At 45.5% G+C, this 18,175-nt stretch overlaps 3 protein-coding genes and 1 pseudogene across 5 annotated transcripts in view; 2 read left to right on the top strand and 2 right to left on the bottom strand.

Moving 5' to 3' along the window:
- Window positions 1-324: 324 nt before the first annotated feature.
- VAMP1 (vesicle associated membrane protein 1) lies at window positions 325-7,185 on the bottom strand. Its single transcript, XM_080658618.1, has 5 exons — window positions 6,993-7,185; window positions 3,954-4,080; window positions 3,594-3,752; window positions 2,874-2,925; window positions 325-2,518 (listed from the first exon to the last, which is right to left on the bottom strand). Coding segments are annotated over exons 1-5 (357 nt in total). The 5' UTR covers window positions 6,995-7,185; the 3' UTR covers window positions 325-2,501.
- A 5,582-nt stretch (window positions 7,186-12,767) lies between these two features.
- Window positions 12,768-14,843, bottom strand: MRPL51 (mitochondrial ribosomal protein L51). Its single transcript, XM_080658585.1, has 3 exons — window positions 14,617-14,843; window positions 14,422-14,532; window positions 12,768-13,087 (listed from the first exon to the last, which is right to left on the bottom strand). The coding sequence occupies exons 1-3, from the start codon at window positions 14,693-14,695 to the stop codon at window positions 12,891-12,893; spliced, it is 387 nt and encodes a 128-aa protein (XP_080514711.1). The 5' UTR covers window positions 14,696-14,843; the 3' UTR covers window positions 12,768-12,890.
- LOC308243224 (rRNA-processing protein FCF1 homolog) lies at window positions 13,172-13,895 on the top strand (annotated as a pseudogene). Its single transcript has one exon. The product of its transcript is annotated as an rRNA-processing protein FCF1 homolog (transcript).
- Window positions 14,844-14,950: 107 nt separating the features above from the next.
- Window positions 14,951-18,175, top strand: part of NCAPD2 (non-SMC condensin I complex subunit D2) — a 31,369-nt gene continuing 28,144 nt past the window's right edge. The window contains exons 1-2 of one of the 2 annotated variants that reach the window (XM_080658583.1): window positions 14,951-15,778; window positions 16,497-16,646. In XM_080658583.1, coding sequence (XP_080514709.1) covers window positions 16,520-16,646 — 127 coding nt within the window. In that variant the 5' untranslated portion in view covers window positions 14,951-15,778; window positions 16,497-16,519. The remainder of the gene's footprint in view (window positions 15,779-16,496; window positions 16,647-18,175) is intronic. The other variant, XM_080658584.1, reaches the window with a different exon arrangement.

The raw sequence follows: 18,175 nt of genomic DNA, 5'->3' as shown, positions 1-18,175 counted from the left end.
CAATACAGTGGAACTCCGCACAAAGGAAGGAGGTAGATAGGAGATGTCTGAGAAAACCTGCAGTTGTTTGTCAGTGTGAGATCCTCACTCAACTTCCTGTTGTCACTTCCTCTCACTGGCACCAGAAGCGTTGGGCTGCTTCAGGCATGAATGCTGAGAGCAGAGACCACTTCCTTTGCCAACACAGAGCTTTAATCTCCAAAGACCATCTGACACACATTAGCCAGCCCTTCGGGCTTAAAGCAACATCAGATTACTAGAAAGAAGCAACACTCCCCTCCCCCCACCCCTTAGGTACTCCAACCCAAACAACAACCAAGTCAGTGCAGTTAGGAATTTATATTTTTTGCGCCTTTGTTTAGAATACATGAAATTGGTAAATATGCCACATGCCTTTGGTGAAGTACAATTATTATTCTATAGAAGTATGAGATTGAGGTTAGGAAAAAAGACAAAGAGGTGATGACAGACACACAGTGGAAACCCCACATCGTCTCATGGCAAACTGAAGGGGATGTGGGAAGCTCAGCTTCATTTGACTGCAAAGTCCCAGGGTTTAGTTTCATATTTGCTCATGCACATGGGTGGTAGGAGGGAAAGGGGACAGCAAAGACACAAAAGAGGGTAGGTACACAGTGGGATGAGAAAGAAAGTAGAAGGGCTGAAATCTCCAAAAGAACAAAGCCAACTATATCTGGTGAGCCTCAGAGGGACAGAAACCCAGGAAATAATTCCTGTGACATGGGTGGGTGGGCTAAGAGGGCGCATTTGCTCCAGGCTTGGGACACATCGAGGACAGTGGTGGTTCTTCTCCAGCGGTGACCCCCTGCATTAGGCAAGGAGGAGCCCAGAGGAGAGTGGAGACTTTCGGGGGGAACCGCTGGGAGGGTACACTGACTGCTTTCTTCCAGCTCTTCAGTCCCACCGTGGGGCAGGACAAAGGGAATGTGGGGACAGGGGCAAAGGGAGAGGAAGGATGGTTTTGTGCAATGAAATGCTGCTGCATGGAAAGTGAGCATCCAGACCCAGCCCAGCCTCTTCCTGCTTGTGGACCAGAGGACAGAAGGAACACAAGAGCATGGGTGTTTCCCCTTCTGTGCCCAGCCTGCCTGCCTGCCTCCCCTCACACCTGGGCCTACCCACCCAATACCCTATCCTGAAGCCCAGCAGTGGCCCCCGCACAGGCTGAGTAGCTCCCATCCTTAGGTTCCACTGTCTGTACCCACAAGCCATGCAAAGAGAAAAGGAAAGCAGGCAAAGTGGAATTCAGATGTGTACACGTGGTTTAGAAGGGGAGTACAATGCAGGAAGAACAGACAGGTGGCTCTAGGGGAAAGGGCCCCATGATAGCACAAACAGTCTACATTGTCCGCCTCCTATCCCAAGACTGAGTCGATGGGTATACTGGGCTTCTCTAAATATTCAGAATCGGCCAGGCCTTCGGAAGGCCATCTTGCCTCATCCCTGTCTTTGGCAAGTACACAGGAGTGGTGTAGAGGAAGTCCCTGAAAGGTCCAAGGACCCCTCACACTCCTTAATCAACAGGAAGGGAGGAACAGGACCCTCCTTAACGAGAGGGCAAGAAGTGGCTTCCTCTGAGCTCGTTATTTTCAAATTAGGCCCTTTATTCACTGTTTCTCTCTAACTAATACACACTCTCTCTTTATGCCAACAATGAAAACTAATCAAGAGTCCCAAATTTTGGCTATATGAAATTACTTGGTACTCTCATGAAGAGTACAGAATGCTGCAGAAAATGTGGACACGGGTCAGCCCCTTCCAGTTATGAGCTTGTGGGGCGGCTTCTAGGATGGCAATGAGAATTCTGGTATTTTCACAATTAATATGTGTTCTCCAGGTCACTGGAGAACAAAGTAAAAGGCTGTAAGATCCCTGAAGACATAGAAAATCTTGGACTAACAGATTAGAAATAACTGCAAAAAACAGGTTTCACTATCTAAGAGGGTACTGCACCAGGACCGAGTTGGACTTTGTGCCCACCCAGGATCCTCTTCAGGCCTGGCATAGGAGAAGAGCTCCAAGTGACCAGGGCAGCCCTGAGTGAGCCACCATTTTCGCAGGTGTTCACGGCCTCCTCCTGCCAGCGGCCTGGCTTTCCTGGAGGCACCATGGGCACTGATACCCTTCTCCTCCCCAAATCTTGACACTTTTGTGGGCATGTCACTACAGCTACGCCCATCCCCTTCCCTTGGCCTCCACCTCTTTTTGGCTTTGGAGGAATTTGCGATTTTATAAGAAGCAGGTAGGGAGGAGGTGCCAGCTGTTGTTCTTCAGATAGTTGCTTCAAATTGCGCCAGGAGGAGCATTTCTAGTGTTGAGGGACATAGTGCAAATGAAAGCAACAGAAAAGGAGGAATGAGCGATGGAGAAGCCTGGGCTGGGATGGAGGAAGGTGGATGGGGAAGTTTGTTGAGAGAGCAAACAAGGAGAGGAACATGAGTTTGGATGGCAATGGAGAACAGGGAAGGGGTGGCACATTCTCAAGTAAAAAAGTAGACTGGACACGGGAATCAGGAGGTCCAAGATGGAAAAGAGAGAGAGACAGGAGAAAACAAGAGGACAAATTACATCAGGTTACTAGGCATTCGGGTCTTCCAGTTGTAGGTGTCCCATCCCCGTGTCTCCCTCTGACCCAAGACAGTGACAAACAGCAGAGCGAAGCCTTGTCCATCAAGGGAGTCCTTTGTCTTTGCCCTTCCTCCCTCCTGAGCCAGGTGACGATTCCACAACAGTGATCATACCTCAGTCAGAGCGCCCCACTCCTCAGGCAGGGAGGCAGGCAGGCAGGGCTGGGAGAAGACTCCAGGACCTTCCCACCTCTTCACCCCACCAGCAACCTCAGGAATACTTACTTGCAATAACTACCACGATGATGGCACAGATAGCCCCCAGCATGATCATCATCTGAGGAGAAAATGACAAAAAAAATCGGTCGTTGGACTTGGGAAAGGAAGAAAGGAGCCAGGAAGAGAACTTTCTCTGTCTTTGGGACAATGCAAGAAACACACATCACCCAGGAGATCTGCAGGCCTCTTGGCCAGGGCCCAACCCCCATGCTCTCCATCAGACAATAACCCCTGCACCACAGGTGAAGCTCCTCAGAAACATCAGAGCTTTTGTAGCTTGCTTCTTTTTCCTGTTGTGTTGAAAAGAACTGCAGTGGATCTGTAGTCAAGTGGTTCCTTTTCCACTGTGAAGTGTTCAGCTCATTCCTAAAAGCTGCACGTATTTAAATACATTTATCTACTCCAGTCATTGTGTCGATGTTGGGTGTTTGAGGAAGGGCCAGGTGAAACATTTTCCAGGGGTCCTTTTACAAAAGCAGCTTGACTAACCATTTCCAAACACCTCAGGGTAGCCCCAGTTAGTGGGTCTGAATACTCTAGCCTACCCTGGCGGCCAATTCTGGGTAATGCAGCTCAAGGAGGCTTTTAAGACTTCCTCCCAAGAAGAGTTCTGCAGGGCAAAGATCCTGTACCACTAAAGGGAAGGAATGTAGAACCTGAGGGTTTTCTTGCCTTCTGTGAGTTGTGGCCCAGGAAAAAGAAGGGGGAAAGGACAAGAAAATTCACCTTGCAGTTTTTCCACCAATACTTCCTCTTTAGCTTGGCAGCACTGCTCTCAAATTGTGACGCTCCCATCTGCAAGGCGTCAGCTCGGTCATCTAGCTCTGACAGTATCTCGTCCCTCTTCAGGACCTTGTCCACATTTACACGCATGATGTCCACCACCTGAGGGGGGCCCAGAAACAAAGCTGCTAAGCTCTCCACCAGAGACACGGGAAAGAACAACCACCACGGGAATCGCAGGATTGCCCTGCGTAACTCTAACGGATGCCTTGCCTCCCAAAGCCTTTAGCTATCTCTCTATAAGAAAGAAAAGTTCTAAACTCCTATGATTTGGAAACCCTCAGGGAAAAACGCTCCACCTACCTCCTCTACTTGTGCCTGGGTTTGCTGTAGTCGTCTGTTGCTGGTCGTATTAGGAGGAGGGCCAGGGGGACCCCCACCTGGGGCAGTCCCTTCTGCCCCTTCAGTGGGCGGCTGAGCTGGATCGGACCTGTAGAGAAAAGTGGACGACTTGTAGGCATATATGCATAACCCATGGATGGACACAGACAATGGGGTGCTGAGGGCCTGGGGGAGTGTGGGGGGAAGGGGAGGATGGGACCGGGCTGGAGGAGGTTAATGGGGGGAAAAGGAGGGCCTGAATAACACTTTCAACAATAAAGATTTTTTTAAAAAGAAAAAATAATAGAAAGAAAGAAAAGAAAAGTGGAGAGAGCACTGAAAGTACCCAAAACAAGAAAGAAATCATGTGCATTCTCACCCCACACCATCAAATTCATGGCAATTAGGTTACTATATGTAATTAGAAGGGGTTCTAGCTCCTTGGCCATACCAAGGAGGGAGATACAGCACAATGACAAGAAGCAAAAGATAAAAGATCCTGTAACAACATTTAGTGGGGGGTCGGGGACATCCAGGGTGGCATCAAGAGATCTTATTTGGGCCATCTTCTGACCCAAACTCACACACATCCTCTGACACAATGGTTACAGGGACTAATGTGCTACCTTTGGCCTGAATGGCATTGCCCTGGCTGTCAGAGCCTTTCACATAAAGTGAAACTGGAAACCTCCAATCCAGGTTAGAAGAAATTTGTACAAAAGACTAAAAACCTCAGGATAAGCCTATGGACTAAACAGCTCTTTTTCCCAAAGCCTAAATCTAAAAAGAGCAAGCTGACAGATTCTGCTTAAGGGGATCCACTTACTGGTTATGTTTCATTCAACAATTGGTATACTGGGGCTGTCGTAAGGACAACTTGGAAAATCACCAAAGGCATAGCCTCTGTAGGTGGAGTGAGTCAGAACAGTTTGCTTGCTTTGTTTTTGGCAGAGAGGATGGTAATTTCATTTAGATAGAGCTGGGGCCTAAAACAATTACGTTACTTATGAAACTGTTCCAAGAGCATAGACAGGAGGCAAAATTAAGGGAAATGGGCCTCAATGTACTGCATCTTTGACATTCTGTCCATTCTTTTTCTGGATTTGGCAACGAATCTCAGGAAGCTACCCTATGTCCCAAAGAGACATATGTTCCTTATGCCCCAAAGAGAAATTTTGGTTTACACTACTATGCGCACAGTGATTGTCCGAATTCCCTTAGCCTTAGAAGGGATTAACCTAGTATGAAGTGTTCAAGATAAACTCTTTTTCATGAAGTCTAACCCAAGGCATGAGATTTTCTCTCCCAAGGAAGAACCTACCAGCAGGAGGGAGGTCTCTCAAATTTGATGGAGAATAGAAATCACAATAAGAACTCAAACAGAAGCTGAATCTCACAAAACATACCTCCTAGGAGCAGTCTAAGAATAAATGATATAGGGATTAAACCATCACAAAATCACTACACAGGAAATGCCTTGACTACTCACAATAGAACTAATACCCCCAGTTCCTCCTCCCTCAATGAATTTCTTTCACGTCTAAAAAGATAGAGAATAACACCTCAGAAAGGAGATGCTATCAGATTACATCTGACTTATCCCCAATTACTTATCACTTTCTCACTTCTGAGACGTAAAGGCGGCAAAGGGAAGATCCAAAGCCAGGGAAGCCACGAGACTCTTGTGCTACCACTGAACTAAGCAGCAACCTAGTTCTCTGAAGAGGGAAAATCCAGTGAGTAGGTAGAAGCCACTGTTTGGTCTTGGAAGCAGTCCAGGATGGCGGCAGCAATGACAAGATTAAGGTCTGAGACCTGTGATGCCCTGCTAGTCACCACACTTTCTCTACCTCCTTCGGTGCATCCCACATGGGTGATACTGGGAACCAGTGAGCAGAGAAGGATCCTCCTTCCCCAAATGAAAACAAATGGGGTCCTAGGCCTTGGCCAAAATGCACAGAATGTCACAGAGTAAAAGCTGCAGAAATCAAATTGAGAAGATGTGACATGGTTGTAAAGCATTTGAAGGGACCATTCCACTGACTATTTGTTGGGAGTTGGGAACACTCAGCAATAAAATATCCAGAACAGTTATAACCTTTATGTAGGATAAGTAAATCTTTTCCTGTTTTTTGTCACTAAGAGAAGCAACACAAATATATCTAGGACCAGGCCAGGACTCCAGGCAAGGACAAGAAAGAAAAATATTTACCAAGCAGACAGTGGTCTTGACAGGGGAGTGCTTCACTTCTCTAGCCATGGTTCTCCCTCGGGATCTCTAGCCATGGTTCTCCCTCTAGCCATGGTTCTCCCTCGGGATCTCTAGCCATGGTTCTCCCTCGGGATCTTGAAGATGGTCAGAGACTAAATTTAATGCGTTGGGGAAGATGGGGATCCTCAGCTCTATTTCTCTTCCAAACACTTGGCTGAGACTCAATGAAGGGAAACACCTCAGGGTGGCCTTGGGAGGAATGGCTGTTTGGAATCATATGGCACTGCCCCCTGAGTTCTCCTGAGCTGCTCACTCGGCGCCAGAGAACTGGCAGACAAGTTTCTGGAGCTTTGCTCATTGCCAAGGTGGGAGGGAGGCAACACGTAACAGTTGGGGTGAGGGACATACACAACTTAATAACTAGCAGATGCACCTATGACTGTCTTTCCAGAAGAACCAAGTACAGATTCGTTCAGACCCCTACACGATAACTCCATGCCCCACCTTCGCCCTCTCCCGGGCTCCGCTAGAGCGAGACCTGCATGAGGCGCTCCTTCGGCGAGAATGGGTGCAATGAATGTGGGACCCCTGCGCCCCTGCCCCGCCCGTGAGGTGCTGGCTGTGGCTGGTGCAAGAGTGGGGTACTGCCCTCCTCCCTGGGGGTGGTCAGGTCTGGGGGCTGCGCGCGGTGGTAGTTCCCCGCGTCGCTGCAGCTGCTGCAATGCGCCATTTTCCATCCCGCAGAGTCTGACGCTGGCGATGAGAGTTGGCAGGGAGATTCGAGCCCCCCCACACCAGAGTCAACTCACATTTCTCTGAGAAGTGAGGATCGGTCTCCTCTCCGGAGGCTGCGGCGAGACACCCGGCGAGGGGAACGCTGCGGCTGAAGTCCACGGAACTGCCGAGCTGCACGTCTAGTTGACCACCCGGAGCTCTAGCTGCGGTGGAACTTACTGCAGCTGCAGTTCGGGTCCCTGTCATTATTAGTGCCGGCCACGCCTCCCCCAATAAGATTGACAGTCCCGCGACCCAATCCACGCCCGGGCCAGGAGCAGTCCAGAAGGGAAGCCCGAGCAAATTGGCCAATCAAAGCTCTCCTCTCACGGAAAGGAGAGGTTTTCTCATTCACTGACAAATATAACTATAGTTGGCTAATCTGTAACTGAGCGACAGGGGGTTGTGGAAACACGCCTCTGGAGGGGCAACTCCAACATTTTGAGTTAAGCCTTTTTTGGTGCCTCCCAGCCAATCGCTGAACAGCTTCTGAAGCCTGGCCCCGCCCAAGGCCCGGCGGCTCCAGCCAATCGCGCCTCTTTCGCTAACAGCGGCCCGAGTGTCCCGGCTCACAGTGGCAGAGACTCTGGAGTCCCGGGGAAGTCGGTGGTTTGTCAGTCTACGCACAGCCCTGACGCCCAGATCTGTCCGGCGTTCCACCCACATGCCCGCCTCTGACCAACAACTCCGAGGAGGCAAAGTCTATCAAGACAGAACGGCAGGCTCTCGGGCCCAAGTACCGCGCGCGGGGTTCCGTCCCACCAAAGCAGATACGGAGGCTTCGTTCATCCGTTTCCTTCCACGCTGCCGACAAGCTCCTCACGCAGCGTATCCTACATTGAACTTCCCGCCAAACCTGCTCCTCCTATGACTTCCAGGTACCTTATCCACTAGGCGGCCCAAAACGGAAACCATCCTGGAATTCCTCCCCGTTCATCTTTACCCTTCCTCTAATAATTCACCAAGTTGAGTCGATTTTTCCTTGTTAGTGTTTCAAGAATTCTCTCCCTTTGTCTCACTGTTCTTATCCGTTGTAAAACTCAATATTATTTTAGCTCCCGCTAGGGAAAAAAAAAGGTAGCAAATAAACTGACACGATGCTTTCTTATCAGTCAGAACTCATTTTATATTTATTGAAAGTATAGATTCATATAGAGATTTTTATCGTATTTCACTCTGATACATATGTACTAGTAAAAAACGAAAATACAAAAGAATAACATGATAACAGTATTCCTAAAACGTCATATTCAGAGGCTCTTATGATTCATTTTTTTTTACTCAGTCTTAAATGTTCATAATTTCCCACACAATGTAGTCAGTCATCAAGAACTTTGGTGAGACAGCATTTCTTCCCAGTGTTCCTCGTCTGTCTCTGAATTTTATTCCAAGCCTCAGACACTCATTTGGCTAACAGTTATACTGAAACATCCTAATTTAGATGTTAAAATGAAAAAAAAAAAGTGTACTTTAGAATCAATGAAATACAATATCTTTCTGTTTCTGGTCTTGCCCTCCCTCATATCCATCCTTAAAGGAACCACCAGAATGATCTATGCCAGTGGATGGCAAACTCATTAGTCAACAGAGCCAAATATCAACAGTACAACAATTGAAATTTCTTTTGAGAGCCTAATTTTTTAAACTTAAACTTCTTCTAACGCCACTTCTTCAAAATAGACTCGCCCAGGCCGTGGTATTTTGTGGAAGAGCCACACTCAAGGGGCCAAAGAGCCCCATGTGGCTCACGAGCCGCAGTTTGTCGACCACGGATCTATGCAAATGTCACAACCCTGCTTAAAACTATTAAACAGCCCTAACCGGTTTGGCTCAGTGGATAGAGCGTGTCGGCCTGCAGACTGAAGGGTCCCGGGTTCGATTCCAGTCAAGGGCATGTACCTGGGTTGCGGGCACATCCCCAGTAGGAGGTGTGCAGGAGGCAGCTGATCGATGTTTCTCACTCATTGATGTTTCTAACTCTCTATACCTCTCCTTTCCTCTCTGTAAAAAATCAATAAAATATATTTTAAAAATAAATAAATAAATAAAACTATTAAACAATTGCTCTTAGAAACATAATGTATTGATCATATGTTTATCCCATCTACATCCTATAACCACACCAAAATGACAACTTGTAGGAACTGAAAACAAATCATAAACCCTCAAAGACAAAATTAAGGGAAGGAATTATTTTTGGCAGCATGAACATCTAAGTATCCCCACCAACTTTCCCCTGAAAAAAACTAATAGTCACTGAATTTTTCTTTTTAATTGAAATAGTTTTAAACTTAAGAAAATGATACAGGGAGGTTCCCCTATAGCCCTTCACCTATAATATTAAAACCAGGAAATTGACATTGCTACAATCCACAGAGCTTATTCAGATTTTGCCATTTTTACATGCATTCCTGTGTATATGTGTGTGTGCGCCTGCAGGTATATATAGTTTTATGCAATATGTGTAGACTCCTTTTACCACCACCACAATCAGAGTACAGAACTATTACACTAGCACAAGACTCCCTGGAGCTCTCTCTTTATAGCCACACCCACCCCATCCATAACCCTTAGCAACCGCTAAATTTTTGTAACACTGACTAAGACCTTTAATGCAGCAGTAATAGTGGGCATCCTTGTCTTGTTGCTGATTTTAAAGAGAATACATGTCCATGAATCTATGTTGTTGATCTTCAGTATATAATCTTTATCAAATTAATGAAATTTCCCTCTGTTACTAGTTTAACAGGTTTTATTTTAATCATAAAAAGGAGCCCAGCCAGCGTGGCTCAATGGTTGAGTATCGACCTATGAAACGGGAGGTCACAGTTTAATTCCTGGTCAGAGCACATAGTTAGGTTGCAGGTTTGATCCTCGGTTGGGGTGTCTATGGGAGGCAACCAATCAATGTTTCTCTTCCTCTTAAATCATTATTTTTAAAAAGAGCCCATATACAAAGATATCTAATATGCCAGATATTCAACTACTGCAGCAATCAAATATGTACAAGACAGTCCCTACCTTCAGTGGGAATGAGGCTTAACTAATGGGGAAGACACAGACATTAAACCAAGCAAAATCAAAAAGCAAAAATATTATGAGTTCAAAGACTCAGCCAAATCAAAGAAACCCTAAAAAGCATTCCCTTGCCTTCTTCCATTTTCCAGAGCAGTGGTACTCAACCCTAATTTAGAACCTCTTGGGAGCTTTTAAAAATATGAATGCTTGGAATCCAGTCTCAGATTGATTTCATTGGTCTAGGATGGGTCCGAGTCTTCTTTTTTGCTGTTGTTTGTTTTTTGTTAAAGCCTCTGAGAAGTTTCTAACATGTAACCAGGATTGAACAGCTCTGGTCTACAGGGTTAAAAAAAATCTAAGGTCATCATCCTGGCTAGACTCCTGGTCATTTGGCGCTATCTTTCCTATCTAAAACTTATTTCCTGTTATTAGAAAAATAATACTGATATGTTAATGATCATTAACTTAATCCTATGGACCTGTGTCAGTAGTTCCCACCTTTGTTCACATGTCTATATTCCCATGCCAAGGCTAGCCCCCATTCCCCTTCCCACCTGAATTATTTCTTACCCCTCAGAGCTCCTGCCCATAGATATTACTGTTCATACTTAACATTGATTTCCCATATCCTTAAGCTGAAATTTTCCAAGACTTAGCTCAAATGTCATCTTTTCAACAAATACCTTTTCTGACTACCCTCCCTCCTGCCCCAGCCAAGGAAAAACTCTTAGAAGTCTCTAATTTTCCTATGCAATTACCATATTTAAATTCATATTGTTTACATATATATCTCTTAAGTAGAATGAAAACTACTGAGAGTTAGGAATCAATCCTGACAGTGATTTATGTCCCTACAAATAACCTTGCATATATGGTTTAGTGTTTATTGAATGAAAATGTTACATACTGTTTCTGTTTCACACCTAAAACAAGATTGTTCTGTCCTTGAAAACAAGACCTTTTGTATCTTCACAGCAGGAAACATCTTATAAATGCTCATTGAACTGAACTATCAATTTCCTCTTCACTAATAATCACATGTTCTACTAAAACAGTGGTTCTCAACCTTTCTAATGCCGCGACCCTTTAATACAGTTCCTCATGTTGTGGTGACCCCCAGCCATAAAATTATTTTCGTTGCTACTTCATAGCTGTAATTTTGCTACTGTTAATGAATCGTAATGTAAACATCTGTGTTTTCCGATGGTCTTAGGCGACCCACAGGTTGAGAACCGCTGCTGTAGGCCCTAAGACTATCGGAAAACACAGATATTTACATTACGATTCATTAACAGTAGCAAAATTACAGCTATGAAGTAGCAACGAAAATAATTTTATGGCTGGGGGTCACCACAACATGAGGAACTGTATTAAAGGGTCGCGGCATTAGAAAGGTTGAGAACTACTGTACTAAAATATCCTATATAATAAAAGGCTAATATGCAAATCGACTGAACGGCAGAACAACCAGTCACTATGATGTGCACTGATGACCAGGGGGCAGACACTCAATGCAGGAGCTGCCCCAGGTGGTCAGTGCACTTCCACAGGTGCAGCACCGCTCAGCCAGAAGCCAGGCTCACAGCTGGTGAGTGCAGCAGTGGTGGCAGGAGCCTCTCTGGCTACAGCGGCAGCGCTAAGGATGTCCGACTGCTGGCTTAGGCCCGCTCCCCATGTGAAAAGTTTAGGGTTTCAGAGAAATGGATATGGGTATGTGTAAATATAAATTACGATCCTGGGTCTTATGGAAATGTATATATTATGTGTCGGGGCTCATAATATGGGAGAGAGTTTTCAAAGTGATGGCTGGAGAAGAGCTGGGTATAAGAATGGAGAGGTAGGTATGAAATATGAGTGGCTCTGGAATACCTTACATGATTTGGTGGGAGTTGGAGAGGAGACAATCGAATATTTGAGACTAAGTGCAAGGTGTTCTAAATATATATTCACTAGAGGCTGGTGCACGAAACCCGTGCACTCGGGTGGGGGTCCTCAGCCAGGCCTGCACCCTCTCACAGTCCAGGAGCCCTTGAAGATGTTCAACCATGGCTTAGGCCCACTCCTCTAAGCCACAGTCAGACATCCTTAGCTCCTGCATTGAGCATCTGCCCCCTGGTGGTCAGTGCATGTCATTCCACCGTTCCGTCGATTTGTATATTACCCTTTTATTATATAGGATAAGATAAACTATCCCTAACTAGAAAAGCATATGCAGAGAGTGGGTCAAGGATATATCACACATTTTTGTTTCTCCTACAATTGTCTGCTCAGAAAAGGTAACCAATAGTTTTTATAAGAATAGTACAGAAATATAATTCCACTTTTCCATTGCATTTCACTCTGGTGTGGATTTTTTAAAAATATATTTTTATTGATTTCAGAGAGGAAGGAAGAGGGGGAGAGAGAGAGAGAAAAATCAATGATGAGAATCATTGATTGCCTCCTTCCCACCCCCAACTGTGGACCAAGCCCGAAACCTGGGCTCCTGGTTTATAGGTTGATGCTCAACCACTGAGCCACACCAGCCAGGTCCACTGTGGATTTTTTAAAATATATTTAACATTTAACATTAAGGGGCAATTAAAAATTACCACTTTCAATACATGAAACCTAAATGTCAGAAAGTGCCAACAATAATTTTTCTTTTTTAAAGGCAATAGACATGGCTAGACTGCAAAAGGCAAGTGGTAAAGTCCAAATCTAAGACTCTAAGACTTAGGAATGAGTCAGACTTCATAGTCTATGTGAGTAAAAGTAGCATCTAGAGGAAAATAAAGTGTGTGGATAACAGATTCTAAAGAAGCCTCATTTTATTATGGAGAGCATACAAATTTCTTTCCTCATAGGGAAAAAAGTACTATTTCCCTTCACCTGGATGTTAGATATGCCTCTTCCACAGTCCCCAGCTTACTCTTCTACCGGTACTTTCCACGTCTGTTAAAATGTTTGTAGAGATAGCTGATGCGTTTGTTAAGGTTGTGTAGGTCATCACTGAACATCCGACTTCCAACCATTCTCTTCTTTCGGATACAACGCTGCAATTCATTCCCCTTCCAGCCTCGAAGCCATATGGGGCCTTTGATTAGTTCTTTGGGGTGCTTTTCAAAATTTCCTGTGTAATGTGAGAGAACATGTTAGTTCCAAGACAACACAGCCTCGACCAGCTGCTAAGCCTTCAGCACACAAGTTGCACCGTTCAGAGCAGCACCTACAGACAAGACACATTACACTACAGTATCAAGAGCACAGACTTTGGAGCCAGACTGTTTGAGGTTCAAATTCTGGCACTGCCGGATTCCAGAAGAAGCAAGAGTGCGGCGTGAACATGGGGAAGCAAAAGAAAACAAGGAAGTATGCGACCATGAAGCGAATGCTTAGTCTCAGAGATCAGAGGCTTAAAGAAAAGGATAGATTAAAACCTAAAAAGAAAGAAAAGAAAGATCCCAGTGCACTCAAAGAAAGAGAAGTCCCCCAACACCCCTCCTGCTTATTCTTTCAATATAACACACAGCTAGGCCCACCTTACCACATCCTGGTTGATACCAACTTTATCAACTTTTCCATTAAGGCCAAACTGGACTTAGTGCAGTCAATGATGGATTGTCTCTATGCCAAGTGTATCCCTTGTATAACTGACTGTGTTATCGCTGAAATTGAGAAATTGGGGCAGAAGTATCGAATGACTCTAAGGATCGCCAAGGATCCAAGATTTGAACTGTTACCATGCACACACAAAGGAACCTATGCAGATGACTGCTTAGTAGAGAGAGTAACTCAGCACAAGTGATATTGTGGCCACAGTTGACCGGGAGCTTAAACAAAGAATCAGGAAGATCCCTGGAGTTCCCATCATGTACATTTCTAACCACAGGTACAACACTGAGCAGATGCCAGATGACTATGGAGCCCCTCGGTTCTAATACTTAAAAGACAAAGTTTCTCTGCTTTCCTTCAAACAACTTTCTCTGTTGCAGGTTTATTAAACATGCTACATCATGCGTTATTGCTCCACTCACACATTTGCTGTTATGAGCTGAGAACAGTTAAATACACTCACTTTTTGGTGGTGTTTTGAAAATACTGATGTTGTTTTGAAAATGATATTTTGTGTCATTTAAAATTTTGTTACATCTTTTTATAAATCAAATGACTGCTCACACACACACAAAAAAATTCTGGCACTGCCATTTGCTAGTTTTGAAAAAATTACTTAGCCTCTTTATGCCTCAGTTTCCTCACCTGTAAAGTGAAAACGTTCTTATGCGGATTAAATGAGTTAATACATGTAGGACACTCAGAACAATGCCCAATATAACGTAAATAACCACATAAGTGTTTGCTCTTTGCTATTGAGCACGGTACCATTCCTACACAGGTGGGGGAAAAAGGCCGTTGTTACAACGTAATTGCCATTCTTAAATTCTGTACAAGGGAGTCGAATCTTACCCAGGATCCCGATGTTATCATACACCCCAAACATGGCCCTTTTCTCGTTCCAACGATCTACCACTTTGGGGGGCGGGACCGTGTGCCTTACAAAATACAAGTCAGGAACACCTAGGGATGGAGAAGAAAGAGACTGATTCTTGGCCGCTTGCTGAAAAGCAGTTCTCCGAGCGTCTCTCTACATCCGCCACTTACCCAGAGAGAAACTTCTACAGGCCTGGGGCACCCAGCTCCATAGGCGCCTTCCTGCATCCGCAGCGAGGCACCCTGCCATTGTTCTCGTCTCTCCCCTACAACAGCATACAGCTATAGCAGAGTGCTAGCCAGAGGTGACCTTCAAGGAGATGACAGGAACCGCTCGTGTTGCCCTCACATAGGTATTAGGTGAAAGCAGCCATCTTGGGCCTTACCCAGGTAGCTATGGGCGCAGGGAGCTCCTAAGCTCCTCCTTCCCCAGCCACAAGCCCCGCCTTCCGGGTTCGGGCGCATAGAGGCCCGGGATGTCACTCAGACCCTGCCCCGCCTAGGCGCTTCCGTTCTGCGAGCCGGAAGTCTTGGAGCGGTGGAAGAGGTGAGGGGTTCTCTTCGTCGTGTGTCCCAAAACTGGATTTCAAGAAAATGCATTCTTTTGTTTCCTTGGCCGTCCCTCAGCTGCGAGGGAGATGGTCCAGACCCTGGAACCCAGAGCTTCCTTTTTCTATACCTCACAGCAGTTTTGCGCTGTCGCTTTTTATTTTTTTTTTACTATCCCTATTGTACAGGGGAGGAAATCGGGCTCCTGAGTGAAGTGACTTGCTGGACGTCACGTAGCAGAGGAAATGGCGGAACCCGGACTAGATCCTAAACCTTCTAAATCCCGGCCTGGACTTGCCTCCAGTCTTGGGTTTGACTGAGTGGGTCAATACTCCAGGGGGTCTACCACTGCCCAGCTAGGAACGCGGCATCTCTGGTAGACACTGCCGGGGCCTCCTCCCCACCGACTGAGGGCAAAGAACCAAGTAAGGAAGGCAGCAGCCGCAAGACTAGCGGGCTGGAGTCCAGATTCTGTAACTAGGCTCCGCCCCTCTCTAGGCGGTGCGGCCCGGCTTTTCGGATCCTGCGCTGTGATTGGTCGGTCTCTGCAGCGAGCGTCGCGATTGGTCCCCTTGCGGCCGTTGAGATTTGAACTCCGTATTTGTGGCTTTGCCCGCGCGTCGCCTGGCTCAGAGGCAGGTTTTTGCCTCCGCCTGCTGGGGATTGACCGGTTTCTCTGCCCGCTTGCGTGCTTCCTCGCTGATTGGTGCGTATTATGCACGCCAGGTTTTCTCCTTTTCAGCTCCACTACCCGAGTCCCAGGAACGACCGGTGAGGTTCTCGGGTAAGTTGTGGTGATAATGGAGAGCGGATAATGAAAAGACTGGGAAAATAGGGTACGAGGGTACGGGTGTTAGAACGCGGTGTTAGGCGGCATACGGGAGGCCGGGAGGTCTAGTGGGCATATCCTTGGGGTACGATGTGGTAGAAACAGATAAGTCTGCGGCAGAATTTGCGTCTCTTGCCTTAAGCTTTCTTAGCCTCATTTTCATCATCTGTAAATTGGGCTGTGTTATGTATTCCATGACAGTGGGATCTGAAGAATTAAATCAGATATCTATTCAAATAGCCTAATAGGACCTGGCATACAGTAAACATGTAATAAATATTAATGCTCTCCCATTCTGGAGCCAGGAAACCATTGTTCTGATCTCAGGGGAGACATTCTACTTAATAAGCTTTGTCCATAAAAACAAATAATAATGCAAACACAAGGCATTGATATGCCGCTTTACAGTTCTTTACACACTTTAATACCCCTCGACTCATTAGGTCCTCAGAGCATTTAATCAGAAACTAGGAACCCCGTTTTACAGATGAGGTTCATGACATGACCAAGTGGCAGAGTCATGAGTGAAATGAGATTTTATTCCTCGGTTGATCTCACATCCTCTAAGATAATGTTATCTGCATGATGTAAGACTAAAAATCATTATATATTGAGAGGGAGAAGAGAACCAGAAGAAAAGACGGGCCTTAGATATTTTCTGTTTGGTTTCCAGCCCTGTGAGCCAGTGGAAGAAGGATGTCTCCCCAATTGTGTGAATTCCATCTGCCCTTAACCCCAGAGGAATTGTTGAAAAGTGGAGGGGTGAATCAGTATGTTGTGCAAGAGGTACTGTCCATCAGAAATCTTCCATCACAGCTTAAAGGTAAGACTCCATAGCTGGCACTGTGCCTAGCACTTCAAAACAACCGTCCCACGTGTAATCAAATTGTCTGTCTGTGTCTGTCTGTTCCACTACACCACTAAGCTCCATAAGGGCAAGGGAACTCTTTCGTATTCCCTAACATTTTCTCCTTAGCATTGCATGGGATGCATTACAGGAAGAATGTACTCATTGACCACCTTATCTCGGTTATTCAATAAACATTCTTAGTGTATGGGGTGGGGGGGGAATTATTTCAGATCTTTTCCTCTTTCCATATGCCGAAATAAAGTCCTAGTGGATTTAAGGGTTACAGGAGAAGATAGCTTTCTCAGAGTGTCTGGGACTTGACCTGACCTGTTTCAAGTAAAACTTTTTTAGAGTCTAGAACTCCTGTTTCTAAGAGTGTGCAATAATGAGGGGAAAAAACATAATATGTATGTACAGCTGCAACACTGTACAATATATGTGCAATGCAATTACCCATGGAAACCTATAGATGACCGAGAACAATTTATGTATTATCAAGCAAGACCCATAGTGTCACTGTACTTACTGGAAGTGGTCATGCATCAGTTCGATTGCTTTGGAGAGGTTCACAAAGTAGAGATTAAGACTCTGGAGCCAAGTTGCCTGAATTTGAATCCTGGATCTACCACTCTGACGTTGGACAAGTTACTTGGTCTCTCCGTGCATCAGTTTTTCCCATGTGAAAAAATAAAAATAATAACCTACTTCACTTACTATCTTCTTCAACAGGAGGGTCAGTTAATGCAGCGTCTTGCTAATCTGATAAACTCCAGCTTATCTCCTCTTAGCCATCCCATCATAGTTGCCAGATGGCAGCTCCTTCTGACCAGAAATAGGGGATTTTCCATCTTGTGCTTTTTCTTTCTCTTTAAAAATTTTTACCAGAAACTTCCCAACAGATTTAGCCATAATTGGATCATGTGCTATTTCCATAACTAGTTACTAGTAAGAGAAATGGAATTACTAAAATTGGCTAAACTAATCAAGATTATTACCTAGGATTCTCCCTAAACCTGAGCATATCACCATTTGGTAAACAAGGAATAAGGTGGAGTGTGGAGGTTGACTGAATGATGGGTGGCCAATCAACAGTGTCACAGATAGACTATTCTGTCCTTATTGTGTGGATATATGTATCACCTGTTGCACACTATAGCAAACTGTTCTTCAGTTATTATAATGCATTATTTTTTTAAATGGATGGTCACTCTCTTAAAGAGTCTTTAAATAACACTTGCATTGCTTTTGGTGTTTAGAATCCTGAATATCCTATCTAATAAAGAAGGAATATGCTAATTGACCACCACGCCCTCACAAAGATGGCGGCACCCACAGCCAATAAGGAGGGAATATGCTAATTGACTGTCACACCCTCAAAGATGGCGGTGCCCACAGCCACAAAATGGCGGTGCCCAGTCCCCTCAGCCCCACCAGGGCGGCAGGCACCCAGCACAGCCAGGCCCACCCCCAGGCGGGTCCGACCACTCCATGCACCTGCCTCC

Source organism: Plecotus auritus (assembly GCF_963455305.1).
Source record: "Plecotus auritus genome assembly, chromosome: 3".
Taxonomy (NCBI): Eukaryota; Metazoa; Chordata; class Mammalia; order Chiroptera; family Vespertilionidae; genus Plecotus; species Plecotus auritus.
Note: the sequence above shows the minus strand (reverse complement) of the source record. Positions and strands in the feature narration are given on the sequence as shown.